The 17642-nt window shown below is 40.8% G+C and overlaps 1 protein-coding gene across 3 annotated transcripts in view; it reads right to left on the bottom strand.

The window, feature by feature from the left end:
* Window positions 1–17642, bottom strand: part of FUT8 (fucosyltransferase 8) — a 285280-nt gene that overhangs the window by 119750 nt on the left and 147888 nt on the right. For all 3 annotated transcript variants that reach the window (XM_074957028.1, XM_074957027.1, XM_074957030.1), the window contains exon 4: window positions 9022–9445. Coding sequence is in view for 2 of the 3 variants with exons in the window: in XM_074957027.1 (XP_074813128.1) it covers window positions 9022–9230 (209 nt within the window). In the remaining variant the exon portion in view is untranslated. The remainder of the gene's footprint in view (window positions 1–9021; window positions 9446–17642) is intronic.

Raw genomic sequence — 17642 nt, 5'->3', positions numbered from 1 at the left:
AGAAAAGACCTGGAGTGTGCAGTGAGCAGCCCTGAATTGGGAAACCTACAAGCTATCAAGCCTGGGGAGAAGGCTTAGATTGTATTAACTGATCACCAGACTGGAAGCTGGTGGTGCTGAGGGACAAGTTATCATGGCCCCATTATGGGCAAACAGAGGGAGTCCTAACCAGTAATGTAGATACTTGGTGCTTCAAAAGGGCTAACTTTCCCAAAGCTGAGGAAAACTAACTGAAATTGATAGGGAGGAAAAATTTAGAGAGAAAATCTGAATGAAAATTGAGGTGTTTAAGAAGAGTTTATTAGATGGCTAAAAAGTCACAATTTTACAGTCGCTAAAAAGGACAACTATAATACATAACAAATGGAAAAACGGTAAGTAGACAGAAACCAACACATTCAAATTTATTGAATATATAAAATTGGAAAGAGTAAGTAAAGATATCATGGAAAAAATCCACAGCTAGCAGGGCCAAGGACACAAGAAGGAGCTTTTTAAGTATATCAAGAACATAAGAACTAACAATGGTGTAGTCCCATTACTAGATGGAGATAGTAAAATTAGTAATAATGAAGAAAATACAGAAGTGTTAGATAAATATTTGTCCTGTCTTTGATAAGAAAAAAGATGTACTAATATCACATGAGGATGATGAGCTACTTTCCAGTCCATGAGTAAGGAGGATGTTAAACAACATCTAATAGAAATAAACATTTAAAAATCAGTAGGCTCAGATAACTTACATCCAAGAGTCCTAAAAGAAATGGCTGAAATCTCTGGCCTACTGACGTTAATTTTTAACAAATCTTAGAATCTAAGTCTTCTCAATTTAGAAAGTTGAGAAGACTGGAAAAGTGCTAAAGTTCTGCCAATATTCAAAAAGGGCAAGCAAGATGATCCAGGTAATTATAGACCAGTTAGCCTGATGTCAGTGCAGGCCAAAAAAATGGAAAAACTGACAGGATTCAATCAACACAAAATTAAAGGATGGGAATGTAATTAACTAGGGTTGCCAATTTTGGTTGGACATATTCCTGGAGGTTTCATCACATGCCATAATCTTTAATCTGGAGGTTTTTCGCCTTCCTCTGTAGCATGGGGCACGGGTCACTTGCTGGAGGATTCTCTGCTCCTTGAAGTCTTTAAACCACGATTTGAGGACTTCAATAGCTCAGACATAGGTGAGAGGTTTTTCGCAGAAGTGGGTGGGTGAAATTCCGTGGCCTGCGTTGTGCAGGAGGTCAGACTAGATGATCATAATGGTCCCTTCTGACCTTAGTATCTATGAATTAAAGACTAATCTTTAAGCCCTGGAGACTTCAGGACAGAAGGGTTGGCAACCCTAGAATTAATGCCAATTTTCACAGAAAACATCTTGCCAAACAAATCTGATTTTATTTTTGATAAGGTTACAACTCTGGTGAAAGAGATAACCACACAGGTTAAATATATTTTGAATTTTGTAAGGCATTTAACTTAGTACTGCACAAGATTTTGGTTAAAAATTTACCCTACACACCTTCAATAAAGCATGAATTAAATGGATTAGGAACTAGCTAATTAGCAGATCACAGAAAGAAGTATTTAACAGGGAATTATAATTGAATGGGGGTGTTTGTAATTGGGCCCCACAGGGATTGATTCTAGCACAACACTATTCAATATTTTTATGAACTATCTGGAAGTAAATGTAAGCCTGTGGTCCGAAGCTGTAGAAGGAAGGAGCTTTCTGCTGCCATCTATTGGTGAAGCATAGAAATAAACACAATAAGATGGACTTTATTTGCGTATTAATAATGATCTCAGCGTGAATATTCTACTTGTTTTAATTAAACTTCATTTAAATTTTGGATATAGAGGTAAATGAAATGTTTCTATCTTTATTATGTGACAAAAAGGCAACAAAAAACTGCCTTTAGTGTGCTCTGAGTGATGAGGCACCAAAACCAAATCTCCAGTTTTGCATGACTGAGGAATGGAGTTTGGACACAAGGGTTTCCTATCATGTGGCAAGGAGTGAATCTCTGGTGACAAGCACTCTGCTGAAGGGTTCTATATGCCACTGAACCCCCTCCACAGCTGGATCTTTGCTGAAGTTACAGAGCACCATGACAGAGCTGAGTGAACTCTGTTAAAGACCCCCTTATTCAGCACCACCAGAGCTATAATTACTATAGCTGGGTTAGATGGCACAGCCTCTGGACCAGATCCAGAGTAGGGATGGCACTGCAACAGTGTGACAAGAGATGGCAGAGAGGCAAAACTGTGGAGAGAGACAATGCAGAGGTGACACCTGCCCAGCACCAGCTCAGCTGAAATCACTTTAGCTGGGTTAGGCAGTGGACCAGTCCTAAGGTTTGTCCTGTAAGGGCTGGATGGGCTATCTTTCAGGATAGCAAAATTAAGCTGACTGGTTTATAATTCCCTGGCTTGTTTTTGTTCCCCTATTTATAGATAGGCACTATATTTGTACTTTTCCTCTGGGATCTTGTCTGTCCTTTCTGAATTCTCAAAGATAATCACTAAAGGCTCAGAGATCTCTTCAGCCAGTTCCTTAAGTATTCTAGGAAGTATTTCATCAGGCCCTGCTGACTTGAAGATTTCTAACTTGTCTAAGTAATCGTTAACTTGTTCTTTTCCTATTTTAGCCTCAGATCCTACCTCATTTACACTGAGATAGTTTGCTCTTGTGCCCCTTATGTCCCTTTAATAAACTGCCAATTCTCCTGCACTCTTTTTTCCTTAGACTTGCTTCCCAGAGAATCTTACCTACCAATTCTCTGAGTTTGCTAAAGTCTGCCTTCTTGAAGTCCCTTGTCTTTATTCTGTTGTTTTCCTTCCTACCATTCCTTAAGATCATAAACTCTATCATTTCATGGTCACTTTCACCCAAGCTGCCTTCCACCTTCAAATTCTCAATCAGAATGAAATTTAGAATAGCCTCTCCCCTCGTCACTTTCTCCACTTCTGTAATAAAAAACTGTCTCCAAAGCACTCCAAGAACTTGTTGGATAATCTGTGCTCTCCTGTATTACTTTCCAACAAATATTTGGGTAGTTAAAGTCCCCCATCACCAGCAAGTACCATGTTTTGGATGATTTTATTCCTTGTTTTAAAAAAAAAAAAAAGTGTCATCTTCGTCTTCTTTCTGGTTAGGTGATCTATAGCAGACATTTACCACGACATTACCCTTGGGGTTTTTTTGTTGTTTTTTTTTTTTTACCCCTTTTGTCCTTACTTGGAGACTTTCAACAGCTATGTCTCCACTTTTATCTCAACCTCAGTGCAAGAGTACACATCTTTGATATACAAGGCATCACATTCTTCTTTTTTCCCCTGCCTGTCCTTCCGGAACAAGCTGTATCCTTCTATACCAATATTCCAGTTAAATGAATTATCCCACCACGTTTCTAGGATGCCAGTTATGTCGTAATTGATTATTCACTAGTATTTCTAGTTCTTCCTGTTTATTCCCCATACTTCTTACCTTAGTATGCAGATACCTAAGATAGTCAGATTTCTCCTCTATTTTGCCTCCTCTCTCCTTCACTCTGCTGTGATTGCCAGGTTTTCCCCAGATTCTGACCCTTCACCCAGGTCTCCAGGTTTTGGAATTACCCGTGGGCTTTTATCTCCTGCCCTAGTCAAACCTAGTTTAAAACCGGTCTCACTAGGTTAGCCAGTCTGTATTGGAAGATACTCTTCCCGTGCAAAATTTTAATTCATGAATAAAAATATTTAGCTGTCATAGGTCAAGAACAGACCTCCATCTTCCCTTTTTCCTAGGAACTATTAAATAGTTGTAGTAAAACCCTTTTCCTTGATGCTGAGTGGAACTTGCTCCTAACACAAGGAGAGAGTCCACCTCATGTCCGAGGATTTCCTCTTAAGAGTGGTCCTGGAAGAGGAGCCAAGGTAGTGGTTTTGGAGGAGGTGGAGAAAGAAATTTGATGGTGTAGCCAAAGTGCATGATATCTAGTATCCACTTGTCCATTTTGATAGCCCTCCATTTACAGGCAAAGTAAGGTAGGCAGTAATCAAAGGGGAATTTGGAAACAGGTGCAGCTTACATCATTGTTTGGTCACAACTCTTGAGAGTCCCAGTCATGCAAATCTCCCCACCAGGTTTCAGTAATACCAGCGAGGTCAAATTTATGCTCATAAAGAGCAATTCCTGTTATTCTTGTTTATTACCAAGGCAACTAGCACTGGTGTATAGGCAATTACAGTTACTTGATTAGTCTATAAATACCTACATAGGAAGAAGATATCAGACATAAGGAGGCCCTTTAATCTAGCAGCAATAACAAGATCCAATGGATAGAAGTTGAAGTTAAAAAATTCAAATTGGAAGTAACTTCTTGAGTGAGTGCAGTTAATCAAAAGAAGGTCAAGTGATAATCAAGGTCAGTGATAATTTCATCATCAGTTGGAGTCTTTGCATCAAGATTATATGTCTTTCTAAAATAAAAACTCTGGTTAAAACACAAATTATTGGGCTCAACAGTTATTCACTTATATGATAGGGATGAATAACTCTCTCCATTGAAGGAATTACTGAGTAAAATTCTATGGCTTGTGCTATGCAGGAGTTCAGACTAGATTGATATATTGATCCTTTTTGGCCATAAAATCTATTATTATTATTTCTTCTCAGATTCTTATTCTGGCACTGCACTTTACTATAATATATACACTGTAAGATAGGACTAATAGAAAGTCCTATTTTATTAAGCTTGTTTAGACAATATTTAAAATGTGGTTGACGAAAAGGTCTTTCCTTTTTCTCTAAAATGGGAAGATACTCCTAATATATGTCAATATTATGTCAACAAAAATATACTAAAACATTTAGTCAATTTATTTACTAGCATACATTAACTGAGTTTAGAAAAATATTACAAATCATTTAATAGACAATTTACAGATGACTGTAGATCGTCCAATTTAAAGTAACTGTGAAATGTAATTGTCAGGAGGATAATGCCTTTGCAGGAATGAAAAGAGGTTATCTTTCCTTTGGAAAATATTGTGAAATAACAAATGCTGTTTGGTACAATCTGCAGGATTTGAAAGGTGAAAGGATACATCTCATAATTCTTTGTGATTCAATAATAAGTCATCCTCCATAGCACCAGTTTAGCAGTATTCAGTGAGGGGGAAGAACTTCACCGGAGGCAGGGAAATCCTCCGTTTCACTCTAACCACTCATCTACCAAGTACTGGAATTTCTCCCTCAATGCTTGTATAATCTCTTAATAGGGTCTGTCTGTGCCCAGGAAGGTGAAGAGGTGTGCACAAATATCAGTTTAATTCTAAAAAAGATATTTTGCACTATTTAAAAGTATTTCTTTAAACCTAGCAACAAAGCAAAGGTTTCCCACCCACAGTTCAGCTCTATCAAGGTTAGCAATGCTGGGTGTCTAGTGTAGACAAGTTATTGGCTGGTGTTACTGTCATCGCCATAACAATTAGATTTACTTGAAGCAGCTCTAAATGACATCATGTTTAAAATGGTGGTAGCCAGCAGTTAGTCCCTATTAGCATTCTGCTCCACATGGTAGTAACAGCTGGACATTATTGAAAAATGTCCCTGGGTTAAACAGGGCTTCAGGGTAGGAATATCACTTCATTTCTTTAAAGCTGACAGCATGTTGCACACGCTATTCCATTCAATCATAAAGATGACCAAAGAATTGTGCTATGCATAATTTGTTCACAGATTAATTAAATTACAAATGAATTCTGCTACTTATCTAAAATGCTACTTTTCTAAAAGGTGAACACTAACATTTCTTCAATATAGTACATCTCGTCAATGTCAATTACGAGCAATCCAAATGCGTAGGAAAATATCTTTAATAGAAGGCATCTTTGTTATAACGTAGTTAACATTCTACATTTTAAAATAAGGTAATTTTGTACTGTATAGATGTAAGGAGAGTCTGGATGAGCTCTCCCCGACATCTAGTGGTGAGCTGTGGAAAAAGTCTTAAGAAGCTGATCTCATTTGCATGGACACACCAACCCTGCCTAGGTGCTCAGCATAATGGGACTGCTTGCCCAAATGATCACTTGTGACTGGAGTTGGATCCCCAGGCTCCTTGTTATTGGGGCAGGAGTAGTAAAGGGTTATCATCCTTGTTGTGTGAACCAACGGCAGCAGAACTGTACCTGGCATACCGCAATGGAGGGACTCGCCCTCAACTGAACAGCACTCGCTAGGCAAGGGGCATGGGTTACAAAGCCCAATGTACCTGGTGGTGTGGGACTGGTTTAATGGTCCTAGACACCATTAGACCCTTCCTCTCTCCATGGTATAATAAAAGAGCTAATTTAGACTCAATTGAGAGTCTTGTTACATGCTGCAGAGCTGAAATCACTGCTACCTAGGTTTAAGTATTTGACCTACTTTGGGACAGTGTCTCTATTGCAAGAGACTGCCCAGTGTGCACCAGCAGTGAGGCTCCCCCACTAACAGCAGATATCACTGAGAGCTGAAATCACTGAGAACATAAGAACGGTCCTACTGGATCAGACCAAAGGTCCATCTAGTCCAGTATCCTGTCTTCCAACAGTGGCCCATGCCAGGTGCCCCAGAGGGAATGAACAGAACAGATAATCATCAAGTGATCTATCACTCTTTCCCAGCTTCTGGCAAACAGAGGCTAGGAACACCATTCCTGCCCAGCCTGGCTAATAGCCATGGACCTATCCTCCATGAATTTATCTAGTTTTTTGGAACCCTGTTATGGTCATGACCTTCACAACATCCTCTGGCAAGGAGTTCCACAGGTTGACTGTGCACTGTGTGAAGAAATACTTCCTTTTATTTGTTTTAAACCTGCTGCCTATTAATTTCATTTGGTGACCCCTAGCTCTTGTTTTATGAGAAGTAGTAAACACTTCCTTATACACTTTCTCTACACCAGTCATGATTTTATAGACCTCAATCATGTCTCCCCTTAGTCTCTTTTCCAAGCTGAAAAGTCCCAGTCTTATTAATCTCTCCTCATTCGAAAGCCATTCTATACCCCTAATCATTTTTGTTGCCCTTTTCTGAACCTTTTCCAATTCCAATATATCTTTTTTGAGATGGGGTGACCACATCTGCACACAACATTCAAGATGTGGGAGTACCATGTATTTATATAGAGGCAACATGATATTTTCTGTCCTATTACCTATCCCTTTCTTAATTATTCCCAGCATTCTATTTGCTTTTTTGACTGCCACTGCACATCGAGTGAATGTTTTCAGAGAACTATCCACAATGACTCCAAGATCTCTTTCTTGAGTGGTAAAAGCTAATTTAGACCCCATCATTTTATATGTATAGTTGGGATTATGCTTTCCAATGTGCATTACTTTGCATTTATCAACATTAAATTTCATCTGCCATTTTGTTGCCCAGTCACCCAGTTTTGAGAGATCCTTTTGTAACTCTTCGCAGTCTGCCTGGGTCTTAACTATCTTTAGTAATTTTGTATCATCTGTAAATTTTGCCACCTCACTGTTTACCCCTTTTTCCAGATCATTTATGAATATGTTGAATAGGACAGGTCCCAGAACAGATCCCTCGGGGACACCATTATTTACCTCTCTCCATTCTGAAAACTGACCATTTATACCTGCGCTTTGTTTCCTGTCTTTTAACCAGTTACCAATCGATGAGAGCACCTTCCCTCTGATCCTGTGGCAGCTTACTTTGCATAAGAGCCTTTGGTGAGGGAACTTGTCAAAGGCTTTCTGAAAATCTAAGTACACTATATCCACTGGATCCCCTTGGTCCACATGCTTGACCCCCTTAAAGCATTCTAGTAGACTGGTGAGGCATGATTTCCCTTTACCAAAATAAAACCTGAGAGCTATGTTAAGTGTGTGGGGGGGGCCTGAAGACATCTTGGCAAGCACGCAGCTGGGAGAGAGGCGTGGCAAGCGGCTATCAGGGCAGCTGGTGGAGAGGCACGACCAGCAGGGCAGCTGGCAGAGAGGCGAGGCAAGCGGCCAGCAGGGCGGCTGGCGGAGATGCGTGGACAGCAGGGCAGCTGGCGGAGAGGCAAGGCAAGTGGCTAGCAGGGAGGCTGGTGGAGAGGCGAGGCAAGCGGCCAGCAGGGCGGCTGGCGGAGAGGTGAGGCAAGCGGCTAGCAGAGAAGCTGGTGGAGAGGGCCAGAGCAGAGCCCTGCAGAGGCGTGGCAATCGGCTGTTGGGCGATGAGCGAGTGCCCGAGCAGTGCAGTGTCTAAGGTGCCTCCTTACCCCGCCTTCCACACAGGGTGGGAGGTGAACTCTGTGGATGAACCTCTGAACTCTGGAGCTGCACTGGCCAAGGACAGCAACTGTGAGTGGGGTACAGAGAAGGGATGGGCACGTTAAAGGGACTTTTGGGTTGCTGGACTTAAGACCATGAGGGGAAAAGGACACTGCCCAACTTACTTGGGGGTGGGTCTTTTGCTCATGGTTTGTGTTTATGAACCTTAGTTGTGGTGTTTTCCAAAATAAATGCTAAGTTAATTCCCTCCTTTTATTAAAAGTTTTTGCTACACTCAGACTCTGTGCTTGTGAAATCGGAAGTACTGCCTCTTAGAGGTGCCCAGAGGGTGGTGTGTAATTGTCCCAGGTCACTGAGTGGGCGCTCGAGCCGGTTTTGTATTGTATTGTTGAAAAGAAACCAAAAGATACTGAACCTGGCCCTTGTTGCTGCTGGCTCCACATGGCAGAAGGGTTACATATATAGTCTATAAAATGTCTTTCTGGGGAAAAGTCTGCATTAAGATAGATTACATTTGTCTCGATCCTGTCATACACCATCAGCATACATAGTAACTGTCATACAATTAATTTTTTTGAACATTTACTCACAATAAACCATACCACCATTTGCACAGAGGAATAACTGGGAAAAAATGCTTGTATGAAATCTGTTTTAATCTTGCAAATGTGTATAAACAATGGGATAAAAAAACTTCAAAAAACTTTGAGACATCACACAGGTTCTCTGAATAATTTTTTTTAAACCTACCTGAGAGACTCTGCCATCCGCCTTAAGTCTTCATTTTGCTGTTTTAAACGTTCAAGCTTTGCAAGTATCTTGGATAGTTCACGGCTGGAGTGATCTGGGTGTTCATTGTCTCGTACCAAGTGTCCGCCTATATAAAATAGCAAGGTCCCCCAGGCAAAGAGGATGAGCATAATCCAACGCCAGGAACCAGTCCATGGCCGCATTTTCATATGCTCAGTTCACTGCAAAACTGTTTTAGCTCACAAAATAAACATTGTAATTCCTTAGTCTCCACAAAGATGGACAACTTCTGTTCCTCTGTTTCACCACATTATGCTTAAGACAAATTATAATCAGTGTTAGTCCTACAGCAATTCTTTGAGAGAGATCCTTATAATGTTGTATGTAGAAAGCTTTAGTATCACGTGCTTCTTCGTTTTATATTCTGTAGAAAGAATAAAACAAGTGTAATTAAGTAACATGATTTATAAATAATCGAATATATTGGACTGCAATTAAAGTAAATGTACATGCAAGAAAACGGGCAGATAAGATTTCTACCCCTTCATCAACTAAGGAAAGAAAACCTCTTAAGTTTTCACACTAAATCAACTGTGTTTATTAGAAATATGCCATGTGATAAAACAATCAGCTCCAGAACTAAAACAACACAAAGCATCATCAGCTCTTCCAAATAATAATGCTCATTAATTTGTCCAATACCATTTCACACACTACAAAAGGTTAAGTCATTGGTTTATCAATAAATCAGAATAGGCATTCTGCAGTAAATTTTGTATTATCTCAAATGGAAATGTAAGCATAGCTATTATTCAATTATACTATTTTTTCATCCTCTATCCTGTCTCATTTTTATGAGCTCTCACTACTAGCTATCATTATTGTACTTGCCTTAGTACACAAGAGGTGGGTTGCCATTTTTATAATAGACTCCACTACTGACATGTAGATTGGCCAAGCAGCATCTATAACAGCAATTAAGCAGTTTACAAGCACTCCAAAGACTATAAGCAATAATTTATAAAATAACTATCCTCCATATGCATTCATCCTTAACTAGGTCTGTATTCTCAATAAATGTGGCAAGTTGCCTTCTCCCCTATAAAATATCTCATGTGCTTTGTATGAGCATAACAGGTCAACCTGCACTGGCTTCAAGTATGGAAATGTAAAATTAAACTACAAATCTTTATTTCTCATTTAAACTGCAACATAATCCAGCTTCATTATTAGGCCTTCCAATACTATTCACAGATGTTTCCTACAAAGAAACACTGAACTTTCAAAGGGGGGGGAGGGACACTTCAAATAAATTAACACCGTATAGTTAAGCACAGAAGGAAACCACACCTGGTTCCAGATAGAAAGAAAAAAAGAAAATCAGCTAAGTTTTTGAATGGTGTGAAGAATGCATAAGTACTTCATGTAATGCTAAAACATATGCAATGATGCATACCCACATATCTCCAAACAAAACCAAGTTTATGAAGCCAGTTCAAATTGTTAAAACTCATGTTTATTTATATACATGTTATATATGAGTTACATATGCAACTGTTAAAACCAAATTAAAAAGTATTACATTTGACATAAAAAGACCAAAACAATTTTATCTGAAGTGACCTTTTTAAAACATCTCTCAGTTAATTTTCTGCTTAGCAAAACACATAACCTCCTGATTCTAACAATTTCCTTTATCTTACTGTATCCAGAACTGATATTTTAAAGTACTAATTAATAAGAAAGGCACGCAATCATCTAACCCCACGTGTTACTCTTTCTTCCTTGTCTGCAACTGAAAATTTGTGCAGATTGTCAGGAATCAGTATTTCCTATGCAGTTGGGAGTTTTCTTTTGCCCTCCTTTCAAGTCTGTAAATCTGCCATCTAAACTAAAGCACTCTGAAACATTTCTCTAATCCCTTTTTTCACCTTCCTTCAATGATGGTCTCCTTGTGGCTCTACCAACTTCAAGGGAAAAGTCACCGTTCTAAGTTGAAAGGAATGTTTTTTTCTACCATGCAATAACCTACATACTCATCCAGCAACAAAGGATATGTGGACAGCATTGGCTTCCAGATCCATGAAATTCAAGGTAACATGAAAATTACTAACTGCCACCAAAACCTGACAGAGCTTTCTCACCTTTTTTGAGAGTGCGGCTCAAAACCTTCATCTCAGACAACCAGCAGATGGCAGATCTGGACATACAGGATTAATAGTTAGTTAACAACTGAGTAACACTTAAGTGAAAAAGGTTTCTAGTAACCCTCTCAGCCTTTGTATCTAAGGGGTCTTTGGTGAGACAAATCAATGTGCAGATCAGTTTTCCTTGAACAAGACAATTTCAGAATCGCGCATTAGGAGCCCATAATTTTCTAAACATTTCTAAGGCAACTTTATATATGTATATTTTGTTCTGTCATGGCAAGAAGCAAATTGCATCTGGGGAGACATAGGCTGCTTCCACAAGCTTTCGGTTGTTCCTCCTTAGGAAGAGTGAATCAATAGGGTCCAGTTTCTGTTCTGGTCCTTCAAACCTTATAGCTGCAAAGACATTCCTAAAGCAGTCCTACAGTAGTATATTAATTATTTTTATTACTGTAGTGCCTAGGAGCACTAGTCATGGATCATGAACCAATTGTGCTAGGCTCTGTACAAACCCAGAACAAAAAGATGGTCCCCTACCCCCCAAACAGTTCACAATCCAAGTATAGAATCATAGAATATTAGGGTTGGAAGAGACCTCAGGAGATCATCTAATCCAATCGCCTGCTCAAAGCAGGACCAACACCAACTAAATCATCCCAGCCAAGGCTTTGTCAAGCCGGGCCTTAAAAACCTCTAAGGAAGGAGGTTCCACCACCTCCCTAGGTAACCCATTCCAGTGCTTTACAACCCTCCTAGTGAAAAAGTGTTTCCTAATATCCAAAGCAACTTGAGACCACTGCTTCTTGTTCTGTCATCTGCCACCACTGAGAACAGCCTAGTTCCACCCTCTTTTGAACCCCCATTCAGGTAATTGAAGGCAGCCATCAAATCCCCCCTCACTCTTCTCTTCTGCAGACTAAATAACCCCAGTTCCCTCAGCCTCTCCTCATAAGTCATGTGCCCCAACCCCCTAATCATTTTTGTTGCCCTCTGCTGGACTCTCTCCAATTTGTCCACATCCCTTCTGTAGTGGGGGGACCAAAACTGGACGCAATACTCCAGCTGCGGTCTCACCAGTGCCGAATAGAGGAGAATAATCACTTCCCCCGATCTGCTGGCAATGCTCCTACTAATACAGCCCAATATGCCATTGGCCTTCTTGGCAATGAGAGCACACTGCTGACTCATATCCAGCCTCCCATCTACTGTAATCCCCAGGTCCTTTTCTGCAGAACTGCTGCTTAGCCAGTCAGTCCCCAGCCTGTAGCGGTGCATGGGATTCTTCCTTCCTAAGTGCAGAACTCTGAACTTGTCCTTGTTGAACCTCATCAGATTTCTTTTGGCCCAACCTCCAATTTGTCTAGGTCTCTCCAGACCCTATCCCTACCCTCCATCGTATGGAGGACAAGAGACAACAGAGTACAAGGATAGACAGAATACAAGGAAATAATGAGACAATATTGGTCAGCATGCTAGGCAATGGTCTCAACGCAGCAGGAGCCTAACCATTGTCAATATTTTTTTTTTGCAGGCAACGTGGCAAGAGTGAGTTTTCAGAAGGGCTTCAAAGGGGGAGTAGGAGGCAACTTTGTGGTTGTTTATAGGGAACTCCTTCCAAGCATGAGGAACATCATAGAAGAAAGCACAAAGGTATTTGTTTGAAAATGTAATAAGAGGGTGATGAAGGCTGGCATTATGGGCCAATAGGAGGTAGGAGTTGACTTCTCAATAGCAAATGAGAGGCAATAGTAGAGCAGGGACAGACTATGAAGACTGAGTCTGCGGCTGTGTTTCAGCCTCTGAGTATGACAACACTTAATTCTCCTCCTCAGAAGGGTACTCTGGGGGCACGTGTACACTACACAGAAAGTTGTGTTCTTAATTCACATTATACAACACCTTAGCTAAATCAGATTAAAACAGCAATGAAGATACAGAAACTTGTCTTTGAACTTGAGTTAGCAGCTTGAGTTCAAGTCTATAGGGCAGCCTGGGGTTGAACTCAAGCTGCTAACTAGAGATAAAAGCTGAGCTGCTGCGTCTTCATTGTTTGCAGGGTAGACAGACCCCACAGAAGGCTGGCTGCCAAACAAAAGAGCAAAGAGTCTAAGGAAGTACCAGTTGGAGCTTGATTGCCTGAGTTTTCAGAGCTGAAACAAATACATCTCTTTGAACTGTCAAGCAAGTTTATAAAGAAATCTGGGCAGATTTTTCTTTATAGAGGAGCAAAAGGAACTTTGAAAAACTTGAGCCTCCATGAAAAAACATGTTAACACAGCTAATGGCTTCTAAGATCAAGGATATGGACTGAAAGAAAACTCTAGGAGAACCATCCACCGCTGCTGCCTGACCCACACTTATACAATCAAAATTATCTGGCCATGTGCTGCTTTTTCTACCCCACATCACCTCCACCTCAAGTTACTCAGAGGAACAGGAGGAAATGCACACAGCAGAGAATACTGCTCCCACTCAAGAAGAAAGCATCCATGAGAGAAAAAGTTTGTCCATTCATGCTCTGGAGCACAATTTCAGGCATTTTATATTGATACTAGTTGCAAACCAGTGGATTCAGTGGCCACTCACACTGATCCTGAAGAATACAGTTCAGTTTGTCTACATGAATTTTCTCCTTGCTGGCCAAATCAAGGACAATAGGATAAAAATGATGAGCTATGTACTGGTCCCAGAGAGTTATTGTGTCCCAGTAAAAAGGCTTGGGGGCTTCTACTTGTCTATCTAAAAGAAACATGGCTTTAGTGCTGTCTGTAAGAATTTGAACCACACTGCCTCTGATTTGAGAGAAATTATTTGAGGTCTCAGCTAACATATTACAGCTCCAAATCATTTATAAGCAGTTTCTCCTCCCCTATGCTCCAATGACCATGCACTGTGAGGGATCCCCAGCCCAGTTTGGAGTCTTCTGTGATAATTACAGTTGAGGGTGACAGAGGAGTGAAGACCTTGTCTCTGAGCAAGCGATCACCAATTCCCATCACTCTAGAAACTCAAGGACCTGTGTCAGGTAAGCAGACATATCATCAACATTAGGAGTAAAGTTCTGAGCTAGACAAAGGTGGAAGAACTCATCCAAAGGTGGACATAAAGTGTCACATATGGTGAGGATGCCATGAGGCCTATCAGATGGAGGAAGAACCTCATTGTCTGACACAGGTTTTCATTTAAGGTAAATAGGCCTTGAGACACATTAAAAAAACTCTCCTCGGGGGGGGGGGGGGAAGAAAAAAGAAAAAGACATGAACTGAGTTTGATATAGTGCTAGTGAAATAAATCATCTGAGAGGATACCAGAAGACTTTTTTCCCCAATATAAAAGGAGGTCCAGAGTTTGAAATGAATTACAAGTACTTTTGATCAAGTTTTTCAAAGCCTGACAAAAGCATGCTTCAATCAGATGGTCATCTAAATTCATGCATTTAAGAATTAGCTCATACCATAGGTAAGTAGCCACCTGGGCAAAGTATTTGGTGAAGACCCTGGGCACCATATAGAAGCTGATGGCATAGAAGATTGTCAATAAATCCACCTCATCCAGGGATTATAAAGACCAGGTAAAGTGGGCTGGATTAAATTCACCCAAGGAGCCTAATGAGTTTGATAGGGAAAGTTCCTAGAAGGACCAGAAGAGGACCAGAACTCATATTTACTGATCTAGGAGCTGTCCAGGTAAGTCTCAAAGCCAGAAGACAAAAAGGTCAACTGGAACAGCCCCTAGAACCAAGGAAGACTTCCCCTGGGGCCAGATATGAAAAAGAGCTCTGATCAGATAACCAGCAACCCTGGCACAATAAGATTTCTTTCCTCCTGAGGACAGTCAAATTGAGTCCAGGGAATCAGTAGCACCAGAAGAGCTTGCAACAACATTTGCACCAGGGAAGAAGTAGCGTCCCTGTCTGCTTAGGAGAGACTTGAGGGCAAGACAGGGTTGCAGATGAGTTTCTTCTTAACATTGGGGAAGCCACAATTGACAGCTCTGAAGTCCCTCTGCGCTTCCTGGACCTATGTGTCCATGACTAATTTTTCAAGCTAAAGGAGGAATGGGTCATTGGCACAGGAAATGCCTTGAAGACCTGATTGCTCTTGCCTTTATGCTTGAGGGCAGAGAAGTGTGGAACTCAGGCCTACTAGAAACGTTGACTTGACTGCACCTCTATTTCTGATGGAGGTACAACATCCAAATTAAAAGAAGGGGTTCATCCATCCGTTAGAACCAGAACCACAGCATGCACTGAAAAGCTAACAATGTTGTTAGCAACAATTTCAAAGCCCTAGCTAACTTAAGTGGAGGTGGCATGAACCAGCTAGTGCTGAAACCATGGCATCAACAATCTCGGATAGATCCCTTGCAGCAGATATAGAGAATGGTGCTATTCCCGGCACTGACTCCTTCATTCTGCCTCCAGAGGATTTAGTTGCCTCAGATGAATCTAAGGAGTTGGCTTTCAGTGATTTCTTTAGAAAGAAGGACCTAGAGTTTGTTCTTTCTGAGCCTGGGGCATGAAGGAACTGACACAATGACAACTCGCTGCACAAATAACCCTTGCTTAGCCAGACAAGAAAATAAGCATGTCTTTCAGGTTTGTCATAATTCCTGTCATAGAATCATAGAATATCAGGGTTGGAAGGGACTTCAGGAGGTCATCTCGTCCAACCCCCTGCTCAAAGCAGGACCAATCCCCAACTAAATCATCCCAGCCAGGGCTTTGTCAAGCCTGACCTTAAAAATATCTAAGGAACGAGATTCCACCACCTCCCTAGGTAACGCATTCCAGTGTTTCACCACCCTCCTAGTGAAAAAGTTTTTCCTAATAACCTAAACCTCCCCCACTGCAATTTGAGACCATTACTCCTTGTTCTGTCATCTGCTAGCACTGAGAACAGTCTAGATCCATCCTCTTTGGAACCCCCTTTCAGGTAGTTGAAAGCAGCTATCAAATCCCCCCTCATTCTTCTCTTCTGCAGACTAAACAATCCCAGTTCCCTCAGCCTCTCCTCGTAAATCATGTGTTCCAGCCCCCTAATCATTTTTGTTGCCCTCCGCTGGACTTTTTCCAATTTTTCCATATCCTTCTTGTAGTGTGGGGCCCAAAACTGGACACAGTACTCCAGATGAGGCCTCACCAATGTCGAATAGAGGGGAACGATCACGTCCCTCCATCTGCTGGCAATGCCCCTACTTATACATCCCAAAATGCCATTGGCCTTCTTGGCAACAAGGGCACACTGTTGACTCATATCCAGCTTCTCGTCCACTGTAACCCCTAGGTCCTTTTCTGCAGAACTGCTGCCTAGCCATTCGGTCCCTAGTCTGTACCGGTGCATTGGATTCTTCCGTCCTAAGTGCAGGACTCCGCACTTGTCCTTGTTGAACCTCATCAGATTTCTTTTGACCCAATCCTCTAATTTATCTAGGGCCCTCTGTATTCTATCCCTACCCTCCAGTGTATCTACCACTCCTCCCAGTTTAGTGTCATCTGAAAACTTGCTAAGGGTGCAATCCACGCCACCCTCCACATCATTTATGAATATATTGAACAAAACCAGCCCAAGGACCAACTCTTGGGTCACTCCACTTGATACCGGCTGCCAACTAGATATGGAGCCATTGATCACTACCTGTTGAGCCCGACAATCTAGCCAACTTTCTATCCACCTTACAGCCCATTCATCCCGCCCATACTTCTTTAACTGTGTCACCATGCCACAGTGCACACAGTGAGAAAAAACACTGCACTAAATGCAGAAAAAAAGTTTAAAACTATGTTTTGAAAACACAGTCACAAATAAGCAATGCTAATACTAAAACTACAACTCTATAAAATGAAACTAGATTAGAAAAAAGTCTTGACCAGGAAAGAGAGTTTTCTGCATCTATAGCTAATTGTGGAAATGAGAGGACACAGAGATTTTAATGCCTTTAAGAAAAAAAATCCTGCCTGTGTTGCTAATACCACTTTAGATTTTTCAAACTGAATTTTAAAACCTAGTTTATATTTCTATTGAACTTGGAAATAGATATGAGGCCAGTCAATTTCAAGCCAAGTTTACTTCAGGTGTTCATGTACTACCATAATTCCACAGGGGAACATTTATTAATTTTAAAAAAAACTGCTTCAACTTTAATTTTTTTATTTCAATTAAAACATTTATATTGCTTTTTGGTATGGTAAGAATTCTCTTTCTATAAAGAAATTCTGGCCTAAATTTGACTTGACAGCAGGCTTTTAACGTTTCAGCTGGGATTCTAACTTTGCCTCCTTACCTCCACTGTAAACATCCATTGCAAGACAGATTTTCATTATATGATCTCACAACAGAATATATGCACGAATTCAAAATGTTACACAAATGTATTTGATTAGAGTACAATTAAAAATATATTGGGAAAATGGACCCCTGAGGCGCTTTCATTAGATGATGAAAATTATCCAGTTTACTGTGGAATTTGCTT

This window comes from Natator depressus, chromosome 6 (genome assembly GCF_965152275.1).
Source record: "Natator depressus isolate rNatDep1 chromosome 6, rNatDep2.hap1, whole genome shotgun sequence".
NCBI classification, from domain to species: Eukaryota; Metazoa; Chordata; order Testudines; family Cheloniidae; genus Natator; species Natator depressus.
This window is presented reverse-complemented; position numbering and strand designations above follow the sequence as displayed.